The 19,963-nt window shown below is 31.2% G+C and overlaps 1 protein-coding gene across 11 annotated transcripts in view; it reads right to left on the reverse strand.

Annotated features, from left to right (window-relative positions):
• Window positions 1–626: 626 nt before the first annotated feature.
• Window positions 627–19,963, reverse strand: part of LOC139516229 (serine/threonine-protein phosphatase 4 regulatory subunit 4-like) — a 60,494-nt gene continuing 41,157 nt past the window's right edge. For 2 of the 11 annotated variants that reach the window (XM_071306209.1, XM_071306208.1), the window contains 12 exons: window positions 18,942–19,047; window positions 14,639–14,931; window positions 13,464–13,505; window positions 12,908–12,985; window positions 12,490–12,616; window positions 11,847–11,909; window positions 10,954–11,019; window positions 8,287–8,685; window positions 6,493–6,553; window positions 4,976–5,055; window positions 3,101–3,161; window positions 1,895–2,057 (listed from right to left, as the gene is read on the reverse strand). In XM_071306209.1, the coding sequence (XP_071162310.1) occupies window positions 2,036–2,057; window positions 3,101–3,161; window positions 4,976–5,055; window positions 6,493–6,553; window positions 8,287–8,685; window positions 10,954–11,019; window positions 11,847–11,909; window positions 12,490–12,616; window positions 12,908–12,985; window positions 13,464–13,505; window positions 14,639–14,931; window positions 18,942–19,047 (1,398 nt within the window). In that variant the 3' untranslated portion in view covers window positions 1,895–2,035. Of the gene's footprint in view, window positions 2,058–3,100; window positions 3,162–3,964; window positions 3,984–4,975; window positions 5,056–6,492; window positions 6,554–8,286; window positions 8,686–10,953; window positions 11,020–11,846; window positions 11,910–12,489; window positions 12,617–12,907; window positions 12,986–13,463; window positions 13,506–14,638; window positions 14,932–18,941; window positions 19,048–19,963 lie in introns of all 11 variants that reach the window. The other 9 variants (XM_071306210.1, XM_071306211.1, XM_071306214.1 and 6 more) reach the window with 9 other exon arrangements.

Raw genomic sequence — 19,963 nt, forward strand, 5'->3', positions numbered from 1 at the left:
TATACAAAATGAAAATGGGTGCCATTCTTCTCCAACTTTTGGAATGTAGATTTTGTGATAAGAAAATAAAAATAATCTACAAAATTCTACCCCAGAAACTACAGAAAAAAATAAAATTGTGAACTACATACCTAAATCCCCCCATATGCAAACACCCAAAATGAAACAAAATGTCATAATATCATTTTTTAACAACTTCAAAACAATGTAAGAATTCCACATTTATTTTGTGTTCAGCAGAATAACAAATAAGATATATCCAGTCGTAAATGACAGCTAATCTGGGACGCCTAATCTGCTGTCTGCTGTAGATTCTTAAAATTTTGTGATGATTTTATAGATACATAAAAGCAATGGAATAAATAAAAGAAAGAGTTTAAAATGTAGGTCAAAGTGATCCATTTGTTATATGGACTAATGTACGCTTATATGCTGCCACATAGATAAAATTTCCCAGTGAAATCCAAAACTAAGGAAGCAAAAAATCAATGACTATTGAAATGTGCTATATATTTAACTCTCCTCCTCAAAATAGAAATTTATGACAGAGACCTCAATAAATTTGTTTAACAAGCCTCCCACAAATTTGCAAATAATAATAAAATAATCCTATTTCAAGCCCATCCTTTCTTTTTCTATTTCGGAAACAGTGATTAGTGCAATGAACTTATCAATTGGACCTTGGTCAACTATTAAAGGCACATAATACTATTTCTTTGGATTTATTTAAATTCTAAGCAGAGTTCTCAAAAAGTGGTGGTCCGAGGAATTTGACCACCAAAATTGGCAAAGGACCAACACAATTTTGGTATTTTGTAACAGATATAGTGAGGATTGGCAGTTTAACTTCAGGGACCACCAGATATAAAAAAGATTTCAAGAACTCTGCTTAAGACAAATTAACAATTGAAAACTACAACACAACAATGGTTACCCGATTTCAAACAAATACAACATAACCGATTAAAAAGCAAATATTTTGTGATGTTTATATTATTGTGAAAATAAATAACTAAAATTGTTCATCATATATCTTTTACTCTTCACTTCACTTAAGCACTTTTCTATGGGGAAAATTTCAAATAGCACTTTCATATCTTATCCTGTTTATGTGCATTGCTTTTTTCAGTGTTCAATAATTAGAATGATCACAAATTAAGATTTTAAATTAAATCATAAAAAAGATATATTTTTGTGCGATGGGTTTTGCAAGCATATATTTTGACATGATTTGTACTAAATGGCTGTCAATTGTCATAATTTATTCAAATTGTAATAAATTCAAACGTTAATATATATTTTTTTCAATGTTTTCCTGTGCATATACTCCCCTCCCTTCCCAATCCTCGAACAAATCAAATATTTTGGTAATGCCATACTGATAAATCATGATTGCGAATAATAACCTGAGTGTATTTATTAAGCACAGTTTATTTTATGTATCAAATATTTCTGTTTCAGCCATACATGAGAAAAAATAGCTGCAACAAAAATCATTAATCTCCATCTTTAACTGGTTCTTAACAAAAATGATCTTCAGTGCTTATTCAGATTACATACCTAAATTGATACTTTAATTAATGACAATACACAATCTTATTCTGCCCAATGAGTTCTCATATTTTCATAAATTGAATCAAAAAAGAAAAATAGAAATCTTTTTGGCCTTGTTTTCGACCTATAACAATAATGAATCTACAAACTTGGTTTGTGAGTAACACATGACAAATCATTGTAAAAGAGTTGAGAACACATTATAGAACTAAGAGTAAATCTATTAAGGTATGCAACATAAATTATACTCATTAGAAATCTTACAAGGTCCTTATATTGCTTTGAGATTTCCCTTGTTGCACAACATGAAAAAGTATGATTTACAACAAAAGGTTAAAGTTTAAAAGGCAGTTACAAAAGATGTTCAGCAGCATATTATAATGCATAGTTATTGCCTCGTAGAAATATTGCACAGAAACAGTGTCATGAAAACTCAAAACCCCAACTTCAAGCGACAAAACTCTATCTTTTGCATCCATGGTTACTTTGATTTCTTTCTAGTTCTGAAAATAAAAAGACGAGAAACTGTGTAAACTATTTTTTAGCCCAGACAAATTACATGTGCCTGTCCCAAGTTTGGAATGTTTTCATTCGTTGACTTTTGTTAGTGGATAATATTGTTGTTGATGACTGATATTTGAAAGTCTCTTAAAATTTATTTAACTTTTAGAGACTAGAAGCTATCAAGATCTTAATATGTATGTGTTGGTATAATTTAGAATAAAATGCTCCGTTTAGCACAGCCTGATAAGACCACAGAGGTTGAACCCTGAACAGTTGGGGCAAATTTGGACACAATATTCAAGCTTGATACTGTCTGAATTTGGATTGTGATCAAATTGTTGACATAGTATAGGTTTCTGACACAAAATAAATGTCAAGATCTTACAAATCTATTGTGCAATACTATGCAATTAAAGATTTCTTGAAACTTTTCAAAAATTTGATAAAAATGTGAACCCCTTAAAAAATTGGAACCCCCAAAACATTTTGAATCCCCCTTGGAGCAATTACCCCCACACTCAATCCCAGTCTTTCCTTTGTAGTATGGAACCTTGTAGTACAATGTCAGAGACCCATACACTTGCACACAAGTTAATGTGCAGAAACTATAAAAATGCTTGTTTTTGGCCCCTTTTGGCCCTTAATTCCTAAACTGTTGGCACCATAACCCCAAAATAACTCAAAACCTTCTACTTGTGGTATTAAACATTGTGGTACAATTTCAGAGCAATTTAAATACTTATACACAAGTTATTATCCTAAAAGTAGAAAAATGCTTGTTTTGGGCCCCTTATTCTTAAACATCGATCCCAACCTTCCTTTTGTGGTATTGAACCTTGTTATTAAATTTCATAGAGATCCATTCACTTAAACTTAAGTTATTGCCAGGAAAACAAATGTGTCTTCGGACAACAACGCAGACATCATACCATTATACGATCCCAAAATTGTTTTTGCCATCATACATGTATAATAAACTTTAGAAATGTTTTACTTATTATGACAACACAATACCATAACTAGAATTGACTAGAATACCTACACTTTTGTACTAGGAACTGTTAGTAGACCATTACTTCCTTTTGACTTGACTGTTGCTGATTCTGAAAAATATAAATTTGTTTTGAAGAACAATAAAATATTGATTTTTAACAGAAAAAAAAAAAGAATGGCAACCCAGTGAAAAAGAATTTTAATAGTAAAAGCATTTAAATTACAACAAAAATATTGAAAAAAAACCCAAATCAAGTGAATTCAATATAACATTCATTAATGCAAAATGATCGTTTCAGCCTTGGCACAAGTCATTTATATAATTTATCGGACTTGTCCTATCAATATGACCGTTTTAGAGTCCCTTATAAACAGTTGGTCAATTTATTTTTCTTAAGATCCATTGGTTCCCTTATGGCTGCTTACAGTTTAACACCAAGAATGCATGTGTTGTCGTGCTAAGAATAACCTCACTCTGAACTCAAAGTATCGAAACAGAGAGAAAGTGTCTGACAGATCTGTAAACCACACACATTGCAACTTCTCATTGTTGAGCTGCTGACCAAATATGAAGTCATTCTGTTCCACAGTTTTTGAGAAAAGCGTGACAAAAATACATGGTGAAAATGAGGAGAACAGAAAGCAAACTTTTTAATTATTAAATGGGATCTAACATTTATTAACAGTTAAGCTATCTTCAATTATTTTGTTTCTAAATAGTGCATACATGTCTACTTTATATTTTTTTTTATTTCAGATACTTTTCGCACATAATCAGGGTGTTAAATGCAATTGTGTCTGAATACTAATCCCACAAAAGCTTTTGATGCATGTATGATATTCTTAGAAGTGCAAAATTCACAAATCAAAAGCAGTGTTTTTTTAGCACTGAAAAAGAAACAGCAAATCTTACTTGTTTCTTAGCTGACATTCTATAGAAAAAATGCACAAAATTAAGAATGTTTGAAATTTTTGTAAGCTTTCATTTACAATCAGTTTGACTTTCAATTATTCATTTAAAACTCATTAAAAATATACCATATGAAAACATTGTATAATCTTAAAAGTATTTTCTGTTTTGGCTAAAGCAACCTTTGAAAATCAAAATTTTTATAACAACTAAATATACATGATATAGTTAGCCAAAAACAACAATATCTATTAAAATGTTTTACCATCTTATGACTAACAATGCAATTTACCAAAAATATCCATTAATTATTAATGTTAAGGAGGTAGACCTAGGTTAAGGGGAATAACTCTTAAATCATCAGTACGTTTGTGTCAACCATTTTCATAAATATATTCTAAGCTTCTAGGTTACATAGATTATTTCCAATCTGTTTCAGGTAAATGCTTGAAAAACATTGATGAAACTTGACTTTAACAAACACATAACTGATTTAAAGAGTTATCTCCCTGAACCAAGGTCTACCACCTTAATGTATACTGAAGAGTAAAGAAGCAACTAATTAATAAAAGCAATAAAAGTCAGAATGAAAGGTTCATCATCCAATCTTGAGATGACGATATACTGTAAAAGCAGATTTTTTTCCCCAGTGTATTAATTTTATTTATTTCTTGTATAGAAATTATAAGTGAAATTGATACCATTGAAAAAGTATTAAATAAAAAACGTTACTTTCATAAACTAGAAACCCAATTAAATCTCTAAGGACCAATGCAACTTAGAGTTAGGCAGATTAGACAGATGACTTGGTTTATGGTAAGACATTTTTATATCAGCTGGCCATAAATGAATATGGTAGGTTCCAAAATGTTGCATTAGATGTCATCCATGAGCTTCAGAGTAGTGAAGCAAATTTCATATTATACAATAAGCTCAGCCTTTCCAAACAAAGAGGCTCCACATTTGTTTGCTCTCTCTGCAACATTGATTTCCAAAAGTTAAGATAGAACGTACCTGTACTGCCAGTACTACTAGCACTACTCATAGACCCTCTTCTCTGGGTTACTGTATTACCTCCTTCTGAAGCCCGTCTACTACAAAAATACACACACACACTAGCATACAGTAAACAGTGTTTGAAATACCAGCCTGTTAATATTACTAAATATCAAGTAAAAAAATTATTGTTTTGGAAATTTTTGGCAAAATTTATACAAATCATTGTTTTGAGAATAGAAAAGAGACAACACTTTGGTGTGCATTTTTCTCATGTTCTCATAAACACTAATCACAAAATTTTTAGTGCCAAATATGTATAACTACATGAACAAGATGGGTGCCTTATGACCAAAAGCAACCTAAAAGAGAGCCAAATTCATCTATTAAAGGTCTACTTTGTCTGAGGAAGTTGGAATTTGTGGGGAGCCTGGAAAGAACCATGACCTTCTGCAAGACTGGAGTAAACACACCTGCTATTTGCAGGGTTTGATCTCATAATCTCCATTTGATCTCAGTGTTGACTTCTCAGACACAGGGACCCCCACAACTTTTGAAAATTTGAAAAAAAAGTTGTCTGTTAATTTCTGATAGTCTGGCTGCTTTTATATTATTTCAAACACTGACAGAAACTAAGGAAAGATTCACAATAATGACATCCATCACCAGCAAACAACAGCAAGTATATCAAGTTACATTAATATAGAAAACATCAAGTATATATATAGATATTGTTAAAACTAAATTTAAAAAGAATCTATATTACAAGAATATGCAGAAAAGTATACAAAATGAATTGAAATTTAAGTATATTTAAAATGATTAAAAAAAGATTGAAAAATTATTGGAAATATACATTTACTTTATAAGAAAACAATGTGATCGAAATACAGATTCTTCGTCCAAGTTTCGCTACCAAAGATCTGCCAGCCCTCGGTTCTACTTCCTGCTTAAACACCGATCAGGTTCCTCCAATCCTGTCGTTACGATACCATCAAAATTTGGAGGCAGAAATTTCTTTGGCAGATGTGATAATTTGCCGTTTCAGAACCATGGTCCTTTAGAGTGGGTCTCATTGGGGTCTAAGCATGACTCGGGATTGTCGATTTTTTGTAAGCGTAACAGGTGAAAGTCAAATTATTGTGTCATGAAAACGGGAAATGAGGTCTTGTGGGATCCGGGAAATGACAAAAAAATGAGAATTGCTTATGTAGATAGTGTAAGCGGGATATGGGAATCTGACAAAACAGTAAGCAGGATCCAGGATCGGGACCCCCCAATGAGACCCCCTTTAGATTCTGAAATGATGAATTACAGATTGATTGATTGGTTGCTGATTGCATAACATCCAGTGGCAAATATTTCATGAATATTCAGTTCAATAACCAGAAAGAAGTGTTGTCAGAACCTTGTAAGCAAAACTTGGACATGGGATCTGTGTTTGAATCAGATTGTTTAGAACATTGAAGGAAAGTTGATAGGAATTACAATATTTTCACACATAAAAATCTGTAGCAGAGAAAATGTAAACTTACGTAGTTCCAGCACTGCTTGGAGGTTTGGTCTTTGAACTACTGCTTAATTTACTCCCTGAGGCTGCAAAAAATAAACAACAAAACCATAAAAAGACATTCAATTTGTATAAATTCATTTTCAACCTGTAAATGGTCCACATCAAAGAGGTATTGTCTTATTTGAATACGTTCAAAAAGATCAGTCAAACATATAAATACATTTGTTGAAGTGAGATAAAAAAAAATTTTTAGCTGATAACGTGACATATATGTACAGAGATAAAATATTCAAACAATATAAATTTATTTTTCAATATGTAACTATTCTTTTACAGGGCAATGTTTCATAAAATAGTGCCATTTTTTTTTTATAATGAGCATGCATCTAGTTTAAACAGTTCTCTGTAAAAAAAAAAAAACCCAACTTAAATCAATATAACAATAAAACAAACTACATACTCATTTCGGACACTTAGATATGATTAATGTATATAATAAATGTCATAACACCTGTATTTCAAATAAATATTCATTATCACTTGCAGAAAATACACATACATAAACGGCAAAAACTAGAAAAAAAGATTGTATTAAAAATACACCCACATACTGTCTCATATATATATATATTTGTATAGATAATATTGACAATATTTTGTTTTTGGAAATCCCTTAAAAATAATCTTTGTGGTGCAAACTTTTTGTTTGGGAGATTCTTTTTAAGTTTCATTGTCCAGCCAACAATAGGGTGTAGCAGATGTACATAGTGTAGACAGACCCCATCAAATTAAATGACAAACGAACAAAGACCCAACAATCTTTATATATCCCCAGTCATTAAGCCAGGGTGCAATAGAAAATCAATAACTAAAATAGATAAGCTAATTCACAATGGATAATGAGTAGCCTTGCTCAAATGTAAAAATCTAAATACTGTACTTTTTAAAATCTTTTTAAAAAGAATTAACATTGAACATTCTAATGCAACAACGTTTGTAACGTTAATTTTGATTGGATAACGTCACTTTCTTACATGGCTTCAATTGACAATTGATGCTATGGGACGTACGCGCAAGCGCAGACGACATATGACAGATTTTAAATACATGTTTTAACGTTGTTTTCTGTCAGTTTCATTAGAATGGAGATAACAATATTGTATTTTAAGCTCCGACGGCATCAATTTGGGATTTGATGGTCGCAAATACCCGTTTACCGTCTCCGCTAACGCGTCGCCAGTAAACTTAATTTGCGACCATCAAATCCCCAATTGATGCCGTCGGAGCTTAAAATACAATACAGTTATCTCCTAAATGATGTTACCAAATACAAAGCCATCTCTTAATAATATTAAAATAAAAGTCAATTATGAAACTAAATGTATGTTAAAGCATTTCATAGGACATGTTAAAGAATATATTCTATCTGGAGTAATAAAGAAAATTGAAGGTTCATGCCATCATACTGCCTATAAAATAAATATATTATAGATGTAAAGCAATGTTATTCAATATCTATACTCAAAATAATGCATTATTCATTGGAGAAACGCAACTAAACAGAGAGAAATATAGAGCTTTCTCAATAACTTATCCATTCTTAAAACATAACAAAAGATAGAAAAACATTGAGCTTTCTTAATATAATATGCATTCCAAAAAAAAACATAACGAAAGAGAAAGAAATGTTGAGCTTTCTTAATGCATTCCTCATGTCAGAGAAAAAAAGAAAATCAGAAATGGTCAGCTTTTTCCATGTCATTATTTCATGCCTTGCTAAGCCACTATACACCGAGCATTCCTTCAAACTTCTCACCACTGTGGTCATGGGCCTTGATCATGCCTGGATGTGGTGACGATCGTCCATCGCTGGAGAGAAATGCCCTCTGAGGATGCGGGGACTGCCTCCCATCACTGGCATACTTATTCCATGAGAAATGAGGTAGCTTTGACCGATTAACTGGTTTACTATTCTCTATTTTCTTATTGTCAATCTCAATATTAGAATATCTCCTGAGTTTTTTTAGGCCATTGTCTTCATTCACTTTGTTTTTATTATACATCTTTTTGGGTATAAGTGGTGATGTTTTTCCCATCAACCCATTGTTGAGGTCTGGAGTTGAACTATATCTTGGTAGCCTTGATAGTTTAGGAGAACCCACAGTCTTCTTTGTTGTATTTACTTCTTTTGTCAAGTTCATAGTTGTTTTAACTCCTTTGGAACAGAAATACAAAATAGTCTAATTTGATATTTAACACGAAATATTTCATGCTACAGAATAACATATGTCAGTACTTTCAATGGTTAAAAAAACAGACAAAAAAAAAAAATTATGTTGTAAAATGTAAACATTTTTTACCTTTCACAATACCAAATTGAAACTTTAGACTTGAGTCTGATTTCATAAATTTTGAATTTAAAGAAATGAACAAACCAATGTGTTATGATTGAAATTAAGACACATAATTTTATCACTGGCTTTTTACAGAATGAGACAGAAGGGTCAAAGAAAGTTTTTGGAGTTCTGAAAAGTAAATGGAGAAAAACATATAACTTGTTTTCTTAATGTCATGATATCAATTTACACAAAATAAAGTATTTTGTTTTCAGTATTTCAAATATTTGTGACATGCTACAACATTTAATTTATCTATGTACAATACTTATAATGATAAACATTTAATGCTTGCAAAATATAAAATAACACACAAGAATTCCGTACAAATTCAAAGGTATTATATATGAACTAGGCATTTTGCATACTTTATCAAAAAAATATTTATATTCTCTTCCTTATTCAACAGTCTGCATTTCCTATACTTAACAGGATCACTTATGACAAAAAGAAGAGATTGACAAGAAAAAATATTTAAAAAGTTCATATAAAATATCTACGTGTAAATGTAATTAACTTCTTAAAGTTACATTTCCCTTATAATTGGAATTTGAAGCCATATTTTCACACTTCTAATATTTCATTCTTTATCAATCCATAGAAAAATCAACAATCTTATAAAAAAATTATGATTTAAAATTTCAAACTCATATAAACAGGTCATGCAGAGCTAGTATTACTCAAAAAGTAAAAAGGATGATTTACACTCATATTGTTAAAACTGACACAAAAATAAATATTATTTTCAAAATCTATCAAAAAATACACAAACATTAAAATATCATGCCTTAATTTGAACTCTAGTTTAAAAAGTGTTTTCTGCTGACATTACTTCCTTTTAAGAACAGTACAAGAAATATTTCCAGCAGGTCATCTAAATTTTGTTACAAGGCGGCTTGACAAGGATAAGTAAAGAGTATTAGAATGTTCATTGTTTTTTCTGTCTGACCTTATTGTTTAAAGTATCTAAATGTAATTTAAAATACCAGTAACCGAACCTTTTGGTTGATTAGTTGATTGTTGCTGTTTAATATCACTTTCAATAGTGTTGGATATATCTTAGGGGCCAGTTATTATTTATGCAGGCGGTTGGAGTACTGTACACGGAGAGAGCCATGACCTTTAACAGGAGAACTGTCAATCCTAGTCAAACCATGAATTTGAGGAAAACTAAATTTCCATTGCTCTAACTAAAAGAAGGGTAAAAAAAAATAACAAAAAAATAACAAAAGTTCAAAATTGCAACAAAAACCGAAAAGAAGAACATTGATCCCAATGTAAATAAATAAATTACAGACCTCCAGTCAACTTGAAAAAAAATTATGTACTAATAAAATTTTAGCATAAAAATGTTTCTTGAAATTTGTCAATTTTGACAATCTGAACTGATTTAAAAAAAAATATCATTGGGAATAGGTCCTTGATAATATCCTTTCAAAGTGGTAATGCAAATACTTAATCCAAAAATTTCTCTATCACAAAAAAAAGATATTTAGGAACCCGGAACATCAAATTGAAACATATAAAATATATCTATAAATGTGTGTAGCAAAAAATTACACTTATTTGCTATAATTTACATGAACAGGAAAGCAACTGTACAACAGCTAACAACAAACCATCAATATGTTCTGGTTTTATTGAAATACATTCATACTTGACATTGGACAACATCAATGGATTTATACCTCTTTTTAATAACCAATTTTTTCTGAATCCTAACTCTAAAATTTTTGATACAAGATACCCTTCCTGACAAGTATAACTGGTTCACTATGGTAGATGAGCCTTAAATTTGCATTGTAAACATATTTTTGTATATTTTTTTTTAATCTGACGAACTTTTAAACTTCAGGATGGAATCCATTCTTTATCAAACTTCAGAATATCAAGTAAATAATAAATTATCATTAACTTTTCTAACAGTAGCTTTTAACTGCAAGGAACCAGTACTTACTCCTCAAAAAGGGAAGTCACTCTTGTAAAATATGATTCTAAAGTAAACTAAGAATTCATAAGATGATTTATTAAAAAGAGACCATGCAAATTAAATTTGTCTGGGATGTATGTACCATGCTTTACCTTACCTAGTCTGGGTATTTGTGACAAGGAATTACTGGATTTTGATTTTGATAAATGGGTTTTGGATGTATCTAAAGAAAATACGTTTTGTATTATTAATTAGTATTCTAAAAGAGTACACACTAAATAATAAGTTTTATAACCAAACTTAAACAGCTGTTCACTAATTTTCTTGCAACCGTCCTATTTTAAATTTATTTTTAAGAGCTGTTTAAATATCCAGTGCTGAAGCCAAAAAAGCTCAGGTAGAACATCTTCATGTCTAACATAAGTCGTTTGAAGGAAGCAGTTTTTACATGAGATTTGTATAGCTCTTTATAAAATTCAAATTGAACAAAATCCTTGAAAAAAACGACCAGTTGCAGTGAAACTTGTTAACACCTGAATAAGTTTGGGTGTAACAATGTTATCTGAAATCTAATCACTATAAAGCTGTCTTGTTTATTTGCCTGGTATTACTTTTTATAATCATAGAAGGGTTACCTCCTAGTAAATAGGTTGGATACAAAAACTTAGAAGTCACACATGCACGATCTGTTAAAAAGAAATTAAAACTTTTGTTTTTTACTTTATTTAGGACTTTATTTACAGAACCATTTATCAAGAAATCAGGTGACCAGTTGTGTGGCTTCTTATGTATTAAATGGCTTATCAATTTAACATAGCCAGGGAAAGAAATATGAATAGTATTTTGAGTACATGTAGTACAGATTTTAAACTAAATCACTGAACAAAAACAAGTAACTGTTACTAAATTAGACAGTAAATAACTGGTAAAAAGTTAAATATGTATATCTTATTTCCTGAGAATATATCTGTTAAATAAGGGGGAAATTGAATTCCAAAGACTTCTAAATGTGCCAACAAGTGCATTGTGAATAAGGAGTATCATTCTGACCTTTTGAGGAAACTTGAGTTGATGAACCACTGGAACTTGATGTTGTGCTGGTTGCTTTTATTCCTAAAATATGACATTTTGTTATCAGCAAGGTTTCATATCCAGAGCATTCTCACCAATATGCCAGACCTTTTCACAGTTCGACAATTCTTTCTATCAAATACTGAATACTATTTTTGCAGTAATTAAAACAATGTGTTAATCAAAATAATGTTTTGCTATATATCAAAGAATCTTTATGTTATCATATTAAAGTAGCAACAATCTAAATAGTAAGTAAGAATTCAAATTATCTCCTCTTCCAATAAAATGTTTGCAAGCCTATTAGGAATCAGTTCTCAGATTGTTAGGACTGTTGAAAAAAATTGAGAGACCTCCAAAGGGAATTTGAGGTTTATAAATTTAAATGATTTGAAATTCTAGCAAATAGCTAATTAAATTTCTTAACTTGAGTTTACCATCTTAAAAGTTTACATTTCATAAAAATAACTTTCTATGGTTGGTGGAATACAGAGTTGTCTCTCTTATGTCTGAGAACCAAAATCCAAATAGTGCGTTAAAATAGCTTGATAAAATTCAAAACATTAAACACCTATATCCCATATATTAGTCACTTATATCTAAACCAAAACGTAAACTTTACCCTTCTTAGGAGCTGGTATTTTGCTTCCTCCATTTTCGGATTTCTTTGCAGAAGCATTACCCTTTTTATCTCCCTTTGATTTTTGTTTTTCTGCAGCCTCTTCCTCTTTTTTTATTTCCTTCTCTTCCTACAAAGACAAACACTGTTAACTTGAACACAAAATTGAAATAAAAACATTTCATTTTCATTTATTTTCAAATACATTTATATTTTATAAAATATGAGCTATAATTTCTTGCAAGATATAAACTTGTAAACAGTTACAAGTTGAATGGTTTATGCTGTTATTTTTCTAATAAATGACTATAGTTCATAAATATAAGCAACATGAAAGTTGAGTAGCTATCAATGATGTCTGTAAACTTCATTTATCTGGTTGGAGATTTTCAAAGTGATTCTATATACTCAGAAAACTTACATTTGTTATTAATAATTTTTCCTCTTCTTCCTTTGCTTGGTCCACAAGATCATGTTCAAAAAAGGATCTTTTTGTTAACTACAACAAAAAATTATATAAATATAATGTTTCTGATTATTTTAAATGATTAATACTAATAAGTTTCTTCTACCGACTAATTTTGAACATATTACTATAATAGGACAGAATAAAATAACCTGCATTTACTGATTAGTGATTAATGTTAAGTTTTAGGGTTTCTATGGGCAAATTATATTTTTAAGAACAGCTTGTGTGGAGTGTATATGATAATTACATATGAATTACAAACTACTTTTACTATTTTTGTTCATATATTTTTATTCAAACCTCTTCTTCTAAATGCACCGTATTTAATCTTTGATACTAAACAGCAAACACTAAGTTATAAAACAAAAACTGGAGACCATTTCAGTTATATAGGAGATAATATCGCTTTTGCTGTAAACCTAAATTATCTCCCCATGAATACAAAAAGTCCCAAATTATCTCCCCTAGACTACAAAAATAACTATTTTTTATATACAAAAATACTTACAGGTTCCATTTGTACATGTATTTTATCTAGTTCATCAACAGCCTGTTAAAATATATAGAAATTATCAAAAACTCTTATAAACAGAAGTGAAATTGTAGCAATACATTTAAACAAAACATGTTTTAAAAGATGGATTCCAATACTAAAAGTCAAAATAACAAATGCAACAAGTATTATTAAAAGTTCATCAACAAATATATCAATAATGATCAATCTTGACTCTAATTTAAAAGATAACAACTTTTCTCATTGATGAAACCCTAACAGAGATTTTTAACGTGAAAGTGAGCAATACTAAATAAAATATCTAATAATGTTTAATACACTCTTACTAAGGCCAAAAAAAAATATATGTCTGTTTCCTGTTTCCCGACTGACCCTGACTCAAAGCCCCCGACCCTAGATCTTTTTATTCAATTCCGGAAGAAAATAGTTTCAGGTTCGGAAAAATTCGTTTCTGGTCCGATCCAGATCCGTATTTTACTATACCCAAACAATCAAAATGGCTGCTCCCAGCACAAATGTGATACAATTAAGGTTTAAAAAATGTCGGCACTGGGAGGATTATTCAATTAAAGCTTCTTTAAAGAGATTAAAAGATTTTAAGGTACAGGACCCTAACCAAACATGACATTTAACCATCTGCAAATCTGACAGGGAGTGCCAAAAAAAAAAAAAAAAAAAATCCCGACCTACCGACCCTGATTTTTTTGCCTTGGCAGCAGGAAACAGACATATATTTTTGTTTGGCCTAATGTTCAAATTGAGAAGAAGACTTGTAACATACTGTAATTTCTATATCGTTTCATTTGTATTTTTCATGATGATGTATCATATGTATAAAAAAAAAACCCTGATTCTGATTCATCACCTTCAAGCTGCCTAGTTGATTTTATCTGAAATCATTCAATTTTTTCGGAATGACCTGACAAGAATTTGTAAGACATTTTTGATTAAGTATCATGGAAAGAAACAGTAATGGCTGACATCAACACTCTGTTTCAACTCATGATTTCTGAGTGTATTTTTCCTTACTGTGATAAAGTTTGGCAATAATTGACTGCATATCTGACAAAGTGTTTATGATAGCCTAAATGCTAACATCTACATCTATGGCCTTCACAATACCACCTCCCCCCTTTTTTAATAGCTTCTAGCTAGTAGCTTATACTTACAATTTTGATAGACGCTAATACGTCCCGATCTTTTTCACTTAATAATAATCTCCGTACACATGTTTCTAACTGCTGTAGTAAATTTCTGTCTGTAGGTAATTTGATAATCTTTTTTAACTGTGGAAGTATTGAACACAACTTTAACCGAACGTTTGGCACTTTATCTGATTGTAGTTCTAACACATATTCATAAAAATATTCCTTAAAAAATGTCTTTGAATATAGTTCTATCACATTTTTACAAACGTCAACAAATAAACTCCTATGATGACAACTCCTTCCATGGCAGAAATCTGAAATAAAAATTTAAATCATTGAATTTCATTTTCATTTTTGTTTTATGTCACATCTAAGTTACATCATTTTCTTTTAAAGTGCAAAATTTCTATTTACCATCATGACCTTATCCTTTCTGGATAATTCATGTTATTTCAAACAACACAATGGATTAATTGAATGATTAAGATCGGAGTTGAATGTATCTTGGAATATTTGGCTTCCATAGTCCTCGTATTTGCAGGATAATCTCACAAAAATTTTAAAGAACCTATTCACAAGTCTTTTACATGAAGCTTTCATGAACAGCAATAAGATTTTTCTTGATCTTGTCAGCAAGCAGTAAGATGAAGAACAGGTAAAAATGTGCTTTTTTAATACTGTAAATTAAACCAGATGCTTAGCAGGGCGCAGCTTTATACGACCGCAGAGTTCGAACCCTGAACAGTTGGGGCAAGTATGGACACAACATTCAAGCTTGACACAGCTCTGAATTTGGATTGTGATTAAATAGTTGACACAACATAGGTTTCTGACACAGAATGAATGTGGTCCAAGAACTTAAACTTAAAAACTTAAAAATTTTAAATTGGACATTTACCCATTATGGTCCAATATCCAAAATCTAAATACATGGTTAGATTCAGCATATCAAAGAACCCCAAGAATTCAATTTTTGATGAAATCAAATAAAGTTCAATTTTGGACCCTTTAGACCTCAATGTGGACCAATTTGATAACCTGGCCCAAATATCAAAAATCTAAATACATGGTTAGATTTAGCATATATCAAAGAACCCCATATATTCAATTTTTGGTGAAATCAAACAAAGTTTAATTTTGGACCCCGATTTGGACTAACTTGAAAACTGGGCCTATAATAAAAAATCTCAATACATGTTTAGATTCAGCGTATCAAAGAACCCCAAGGATTCAATTTTTGTTGATATCAAATAAAGTTTAATTTTGGACCACGATTTGGACCAGCTTGAAAACTGGTCCCATAAGCAAAAATCTTAATACATGTTTAGATTCAGCATATCAAAGAACCCCAATGATTCAATTTTTGTTGAAATCAAACAAATTTTAAATTTGGACTTTGATTTGGACCAATTTGAAAACTGGGCCCCATAATCAAAAATCTTAGTACATGTTTAGATTCAGCATATCAAAGAACCCCAAGAATTCAATTTTTGTTGAAATCAAACAAAGTTTAATTTTGGACCCCGATTTGGATCAACTTGAAAACTGGTCCCATAAGCAAAAATCTTAATACATGTTTAGATTCAGCATATCAAAGAACCCCAATGATTCAATTTTTGTTGAAATCAAACAAATTTTAAATTTGGACCTTGATTTGGACCAATTTGAAAACTGGGCCCCATAATCAAAAATCTTAGTACATGTTTAGATTCAGCATATCAAAGAACCCCAAGAATTCAATTTTTGTTGAAATCAAACAAAGTTTAATTTTGGACCCCGATTTGGACCAACTTGAAAACTGGGCCCATAATCAAAAATCTAAGTACATGTTTAGATTCAGCATACCAAAGAACCCCAAGAATTCAATTTTTGTTAAAATCAAACTAAGTTTATTTTTGGACCCTTTGGACCTTAATGTAGACCAATTTTAAAACATGACCAACAAGTGAAACTGTTAGCTACTGCTCACTGATGATACCCCCGCCGCAAGTGGATAATATAAATAGTGTAAAAATATGCAAGTGTACGGTAAACAGGAAGTTGTCGAGTGATGAATCTTAAAACGCATCACACGGTATAGCTGACTTATATAATTCCTGAAACCAAATTTCAGAAATCCTTGTATTGTAGTTCCTGAGAAAAGTGTGACGAAAATGTTCAACTTGGCTATCATGTGTAAAATCATATAAGTGTTCGGTAAACAGGAAGTTGTCAAGCGATCTATCTGAAAATGTATCACACGGTATAGCTGACTTAGATAAACCCTGAAACCAAATTTCAGAAATCCTTGTATTGTAGTTCCTGAGAAAAATGCGACGACAAAATAAATAGTGTAAAAATATGCAAGTGTTCGGTAAACAGGAAGTTGTTGAGTGATGAATCTGAAAATGCATCAAACGGTAAAGCTGACTTATATAAATCCTGAAACCAAATTTCAGAAATCCTTGTATTGTAGTTCCTGAGAAAAGTGTGACGAAAATGTTCAACTTGGCTATCATGTGTAAAATCATACAAGTGTTCGGTAAACAGGAAGTTGTCAAGTGATCAATCTGAAAACATATCACACGGTATAGCTGACTTAGATAAACCCTGAAACCAAATTTCAGAAATCCTTGTATTGTAGTTCCTGAGAAAAATGCGACGAAAAAATAAATAGTGTAAAAATATGCAAGTGTTCGGTAAACAGGAAGTTGTCGAGTGATGAATCTGAAAACGCATCACACGGTATAGCTGACTTAGATAAACCCTGAAACCAAATTTCAGAAATCCTTGAATTGTAGTTCCTGAGAAAAATGCGACGAAAAATATTCATGGGACGGACTGACTGACGGACGGACGGACAGACAGAGGTAAAACAGTATACCCCCCCTTTTTTAAAGCGGGGGTATAAAAATTAAGAATCTACATACACAGTTAGATTCAGCATATCAAAGAACCCCAATTATTCAATTTTTGATGAAATCAAACAAAGTTTAATTTTGGACCCTTTGGGCCACTAATTCATAAACTGTTGGGACCAAAACTCCCAAAATCAATCCCAACCTTCCTTTTATGGTCATAAGTACCGGGCCACGTCCACTTGTATGTTTGTCCATCTGATGAGTTAAGCCTTTTTCAACTGATTTTTATAGTTCCTTCTTATGTTGTACTGTTATACCACTGTCCCAGGTTAGGGGGAGGGTTGGGATCCCGCTAACATGTTTAACCACGCCACATTATTTATGTATGTGCCTGTCCCAAGTCAGGAGCCTGTAATTCAGTGGTTGTCGTTTGTTTATGTATTACATATTTGATTTTCATTCATTTTTTTACATAAATAAGGCCGTTAGTTTTCTCGTTTGTATTGTTTTACATTGTCTTATCGGGGCCTTTTATAGCTGACTATGCGGTATGGGCTTTGCTCATTGTTGAAGGCCATACGGTGACCTATAGTTGTTAATGTCTCTGTCATTTTGGTCTTTTGTGGATAGTTGTCTCATTGGCAATCATACCACATCTTCTTTTTTATATTAACCTTGTGTTTAAATTTCATAGATTTCTATTTTCTTTTACTAAAGTTATGGTGCGAAAACCAAGAAAAATGCTTATTTGGGCCCCTTTTTGGCCCCTAATTCCTAAACTGTTGGGACCAAAACTCCCAAAATCAATCCCAACCTTCCTTTTGTGTTCATAAATCTTGTGTTTAAATTTCATAGATTTCTATTTACTTATACTAAAGTTATTGTGCGAAAACCAAGAAAAATGCTTATTTGGGCCCTTTTTTGGCCCCTTATACCTAAACTGTTGGGACCAAAACTCCCAAAACCAATCCCAACCTTCCTTTTGTGGTCATTAACCTTGTTTTTAAATTTTATAGATTTCTATTAACTTGAACTAAAGTTATAGTGCGAAAACCAATGTGTCTTTGGACGACGACGACGAAGACATACCAATATACGACCGTAAAATTTGTTTGCGGTCATATAAAAACTGTGACATTTGTATCTCTGAAAAATGCAATAGGATTTGTATAACTTGCATAGTAAACTGTGTATATATTTTTATAAAAAGCATTTCTTGACTATAGCTTTACATCTCAAAAAGCTTGCATTTTTTCTCCATAGCAACTCCTTCTATTTGAAGTTGTTGGTTGATAATGAATGTATGTTGATATCAAGACGTCTTTTGGATTCTATGTGTTACTAAAATGCTGAATCTTTGACTTATACTCAACATCTCCTTTTATTCATACACACATATTTTTCAATCAGCATTTTTGTGTCACACATATAGAACAAGCATGCTTTTCCTCTCGTTTAAGTCATGAATTGTAAATATTACATACCTTCTACAAAACAATGGATGAGTTCTTCTCTTTGGGTTAATTTTTTAATTTTTCTAATAATTTTCAAGGCAGATCTGCAGGCAGCATGTTTTACAGGCAGAGCCCTCTGGAATAATATATATATAAAGATTTTACTAATTATAAAACTTTGATTCATTATTTTTACCATATATCTATGAAATTAAAAATAATAATATGAATGGGCAATATGTTTTCAAGTACAGATATATATTTCTTCACAGTTTTAGTTCTATTCATGGGTGTCTTAGTTGAATAAAACACTATTTTTTTCATCTATCAGTTTGTATAAGTTCCACAGATTTCCATAAAATGTTCTGCTTGTTGTCGACAAATACAAGACATCCTCTTTTCATTCATTACTTTTGATCCAATATGTTTTTATAGCGTACATGGGAGGGATGAACCTTTGAAAGAGATGCTTTTCTCAATATTTCTCAGTTGAATTTATGTTGCTGAAAGTTTTATATTATGTTTTGTGAAGTATTCTCTTTCAATGTTATTTATTAAGGCTATGTTCATGCTTATACAGGAGATCTGGTATGATTGCCAATGATACAACTTTCCACCAGTGTCCAAAAGACATGGATGCAAGCAACTATAGGTCGCCATGCAGCTATAAAAATTAGCAAAACCTATACCATACTGTGGATTCGTTAATTTTCGTTGGATACCAATTTTCGTGGGTTTCGTGGTTACAGGTAAATCACGAAATTAAATGTTCCACGAATGACAAATTTGCTATGGGCTTATAGGAAGACTGCATCAAAACCACGAAATTAAATATCCACAAACATCCAAGTTTTCCCTTATCCACAAAAATTGGTACCCACGAAAATAAATGAATCCACAGTATAGCAATTTATAAAAGAAGTGATTTGTGATTTTAATTGTCACCTTGGTATGCTTTAACATTTCTTTTACCTTGCCACATTCTAAATTTCAAATCAATTACCTTAATGAACACCATATATATCCATGATAAAAACTTCTACAGGACTCAA

The sequence above is a fragment of the Mytilus edulis genome, chromosome 3, assembly GCF_963676685.1.
Source record: "Mytilus edulis chromosome 3, xbMytEdul2.2, whole genome shotgun sequence".
NCBI lineage: Eukaryota > Metazoa > Mollusca > Bivalvia > Mytilida > Mytilidae > Mytilus > Mytilus edulis.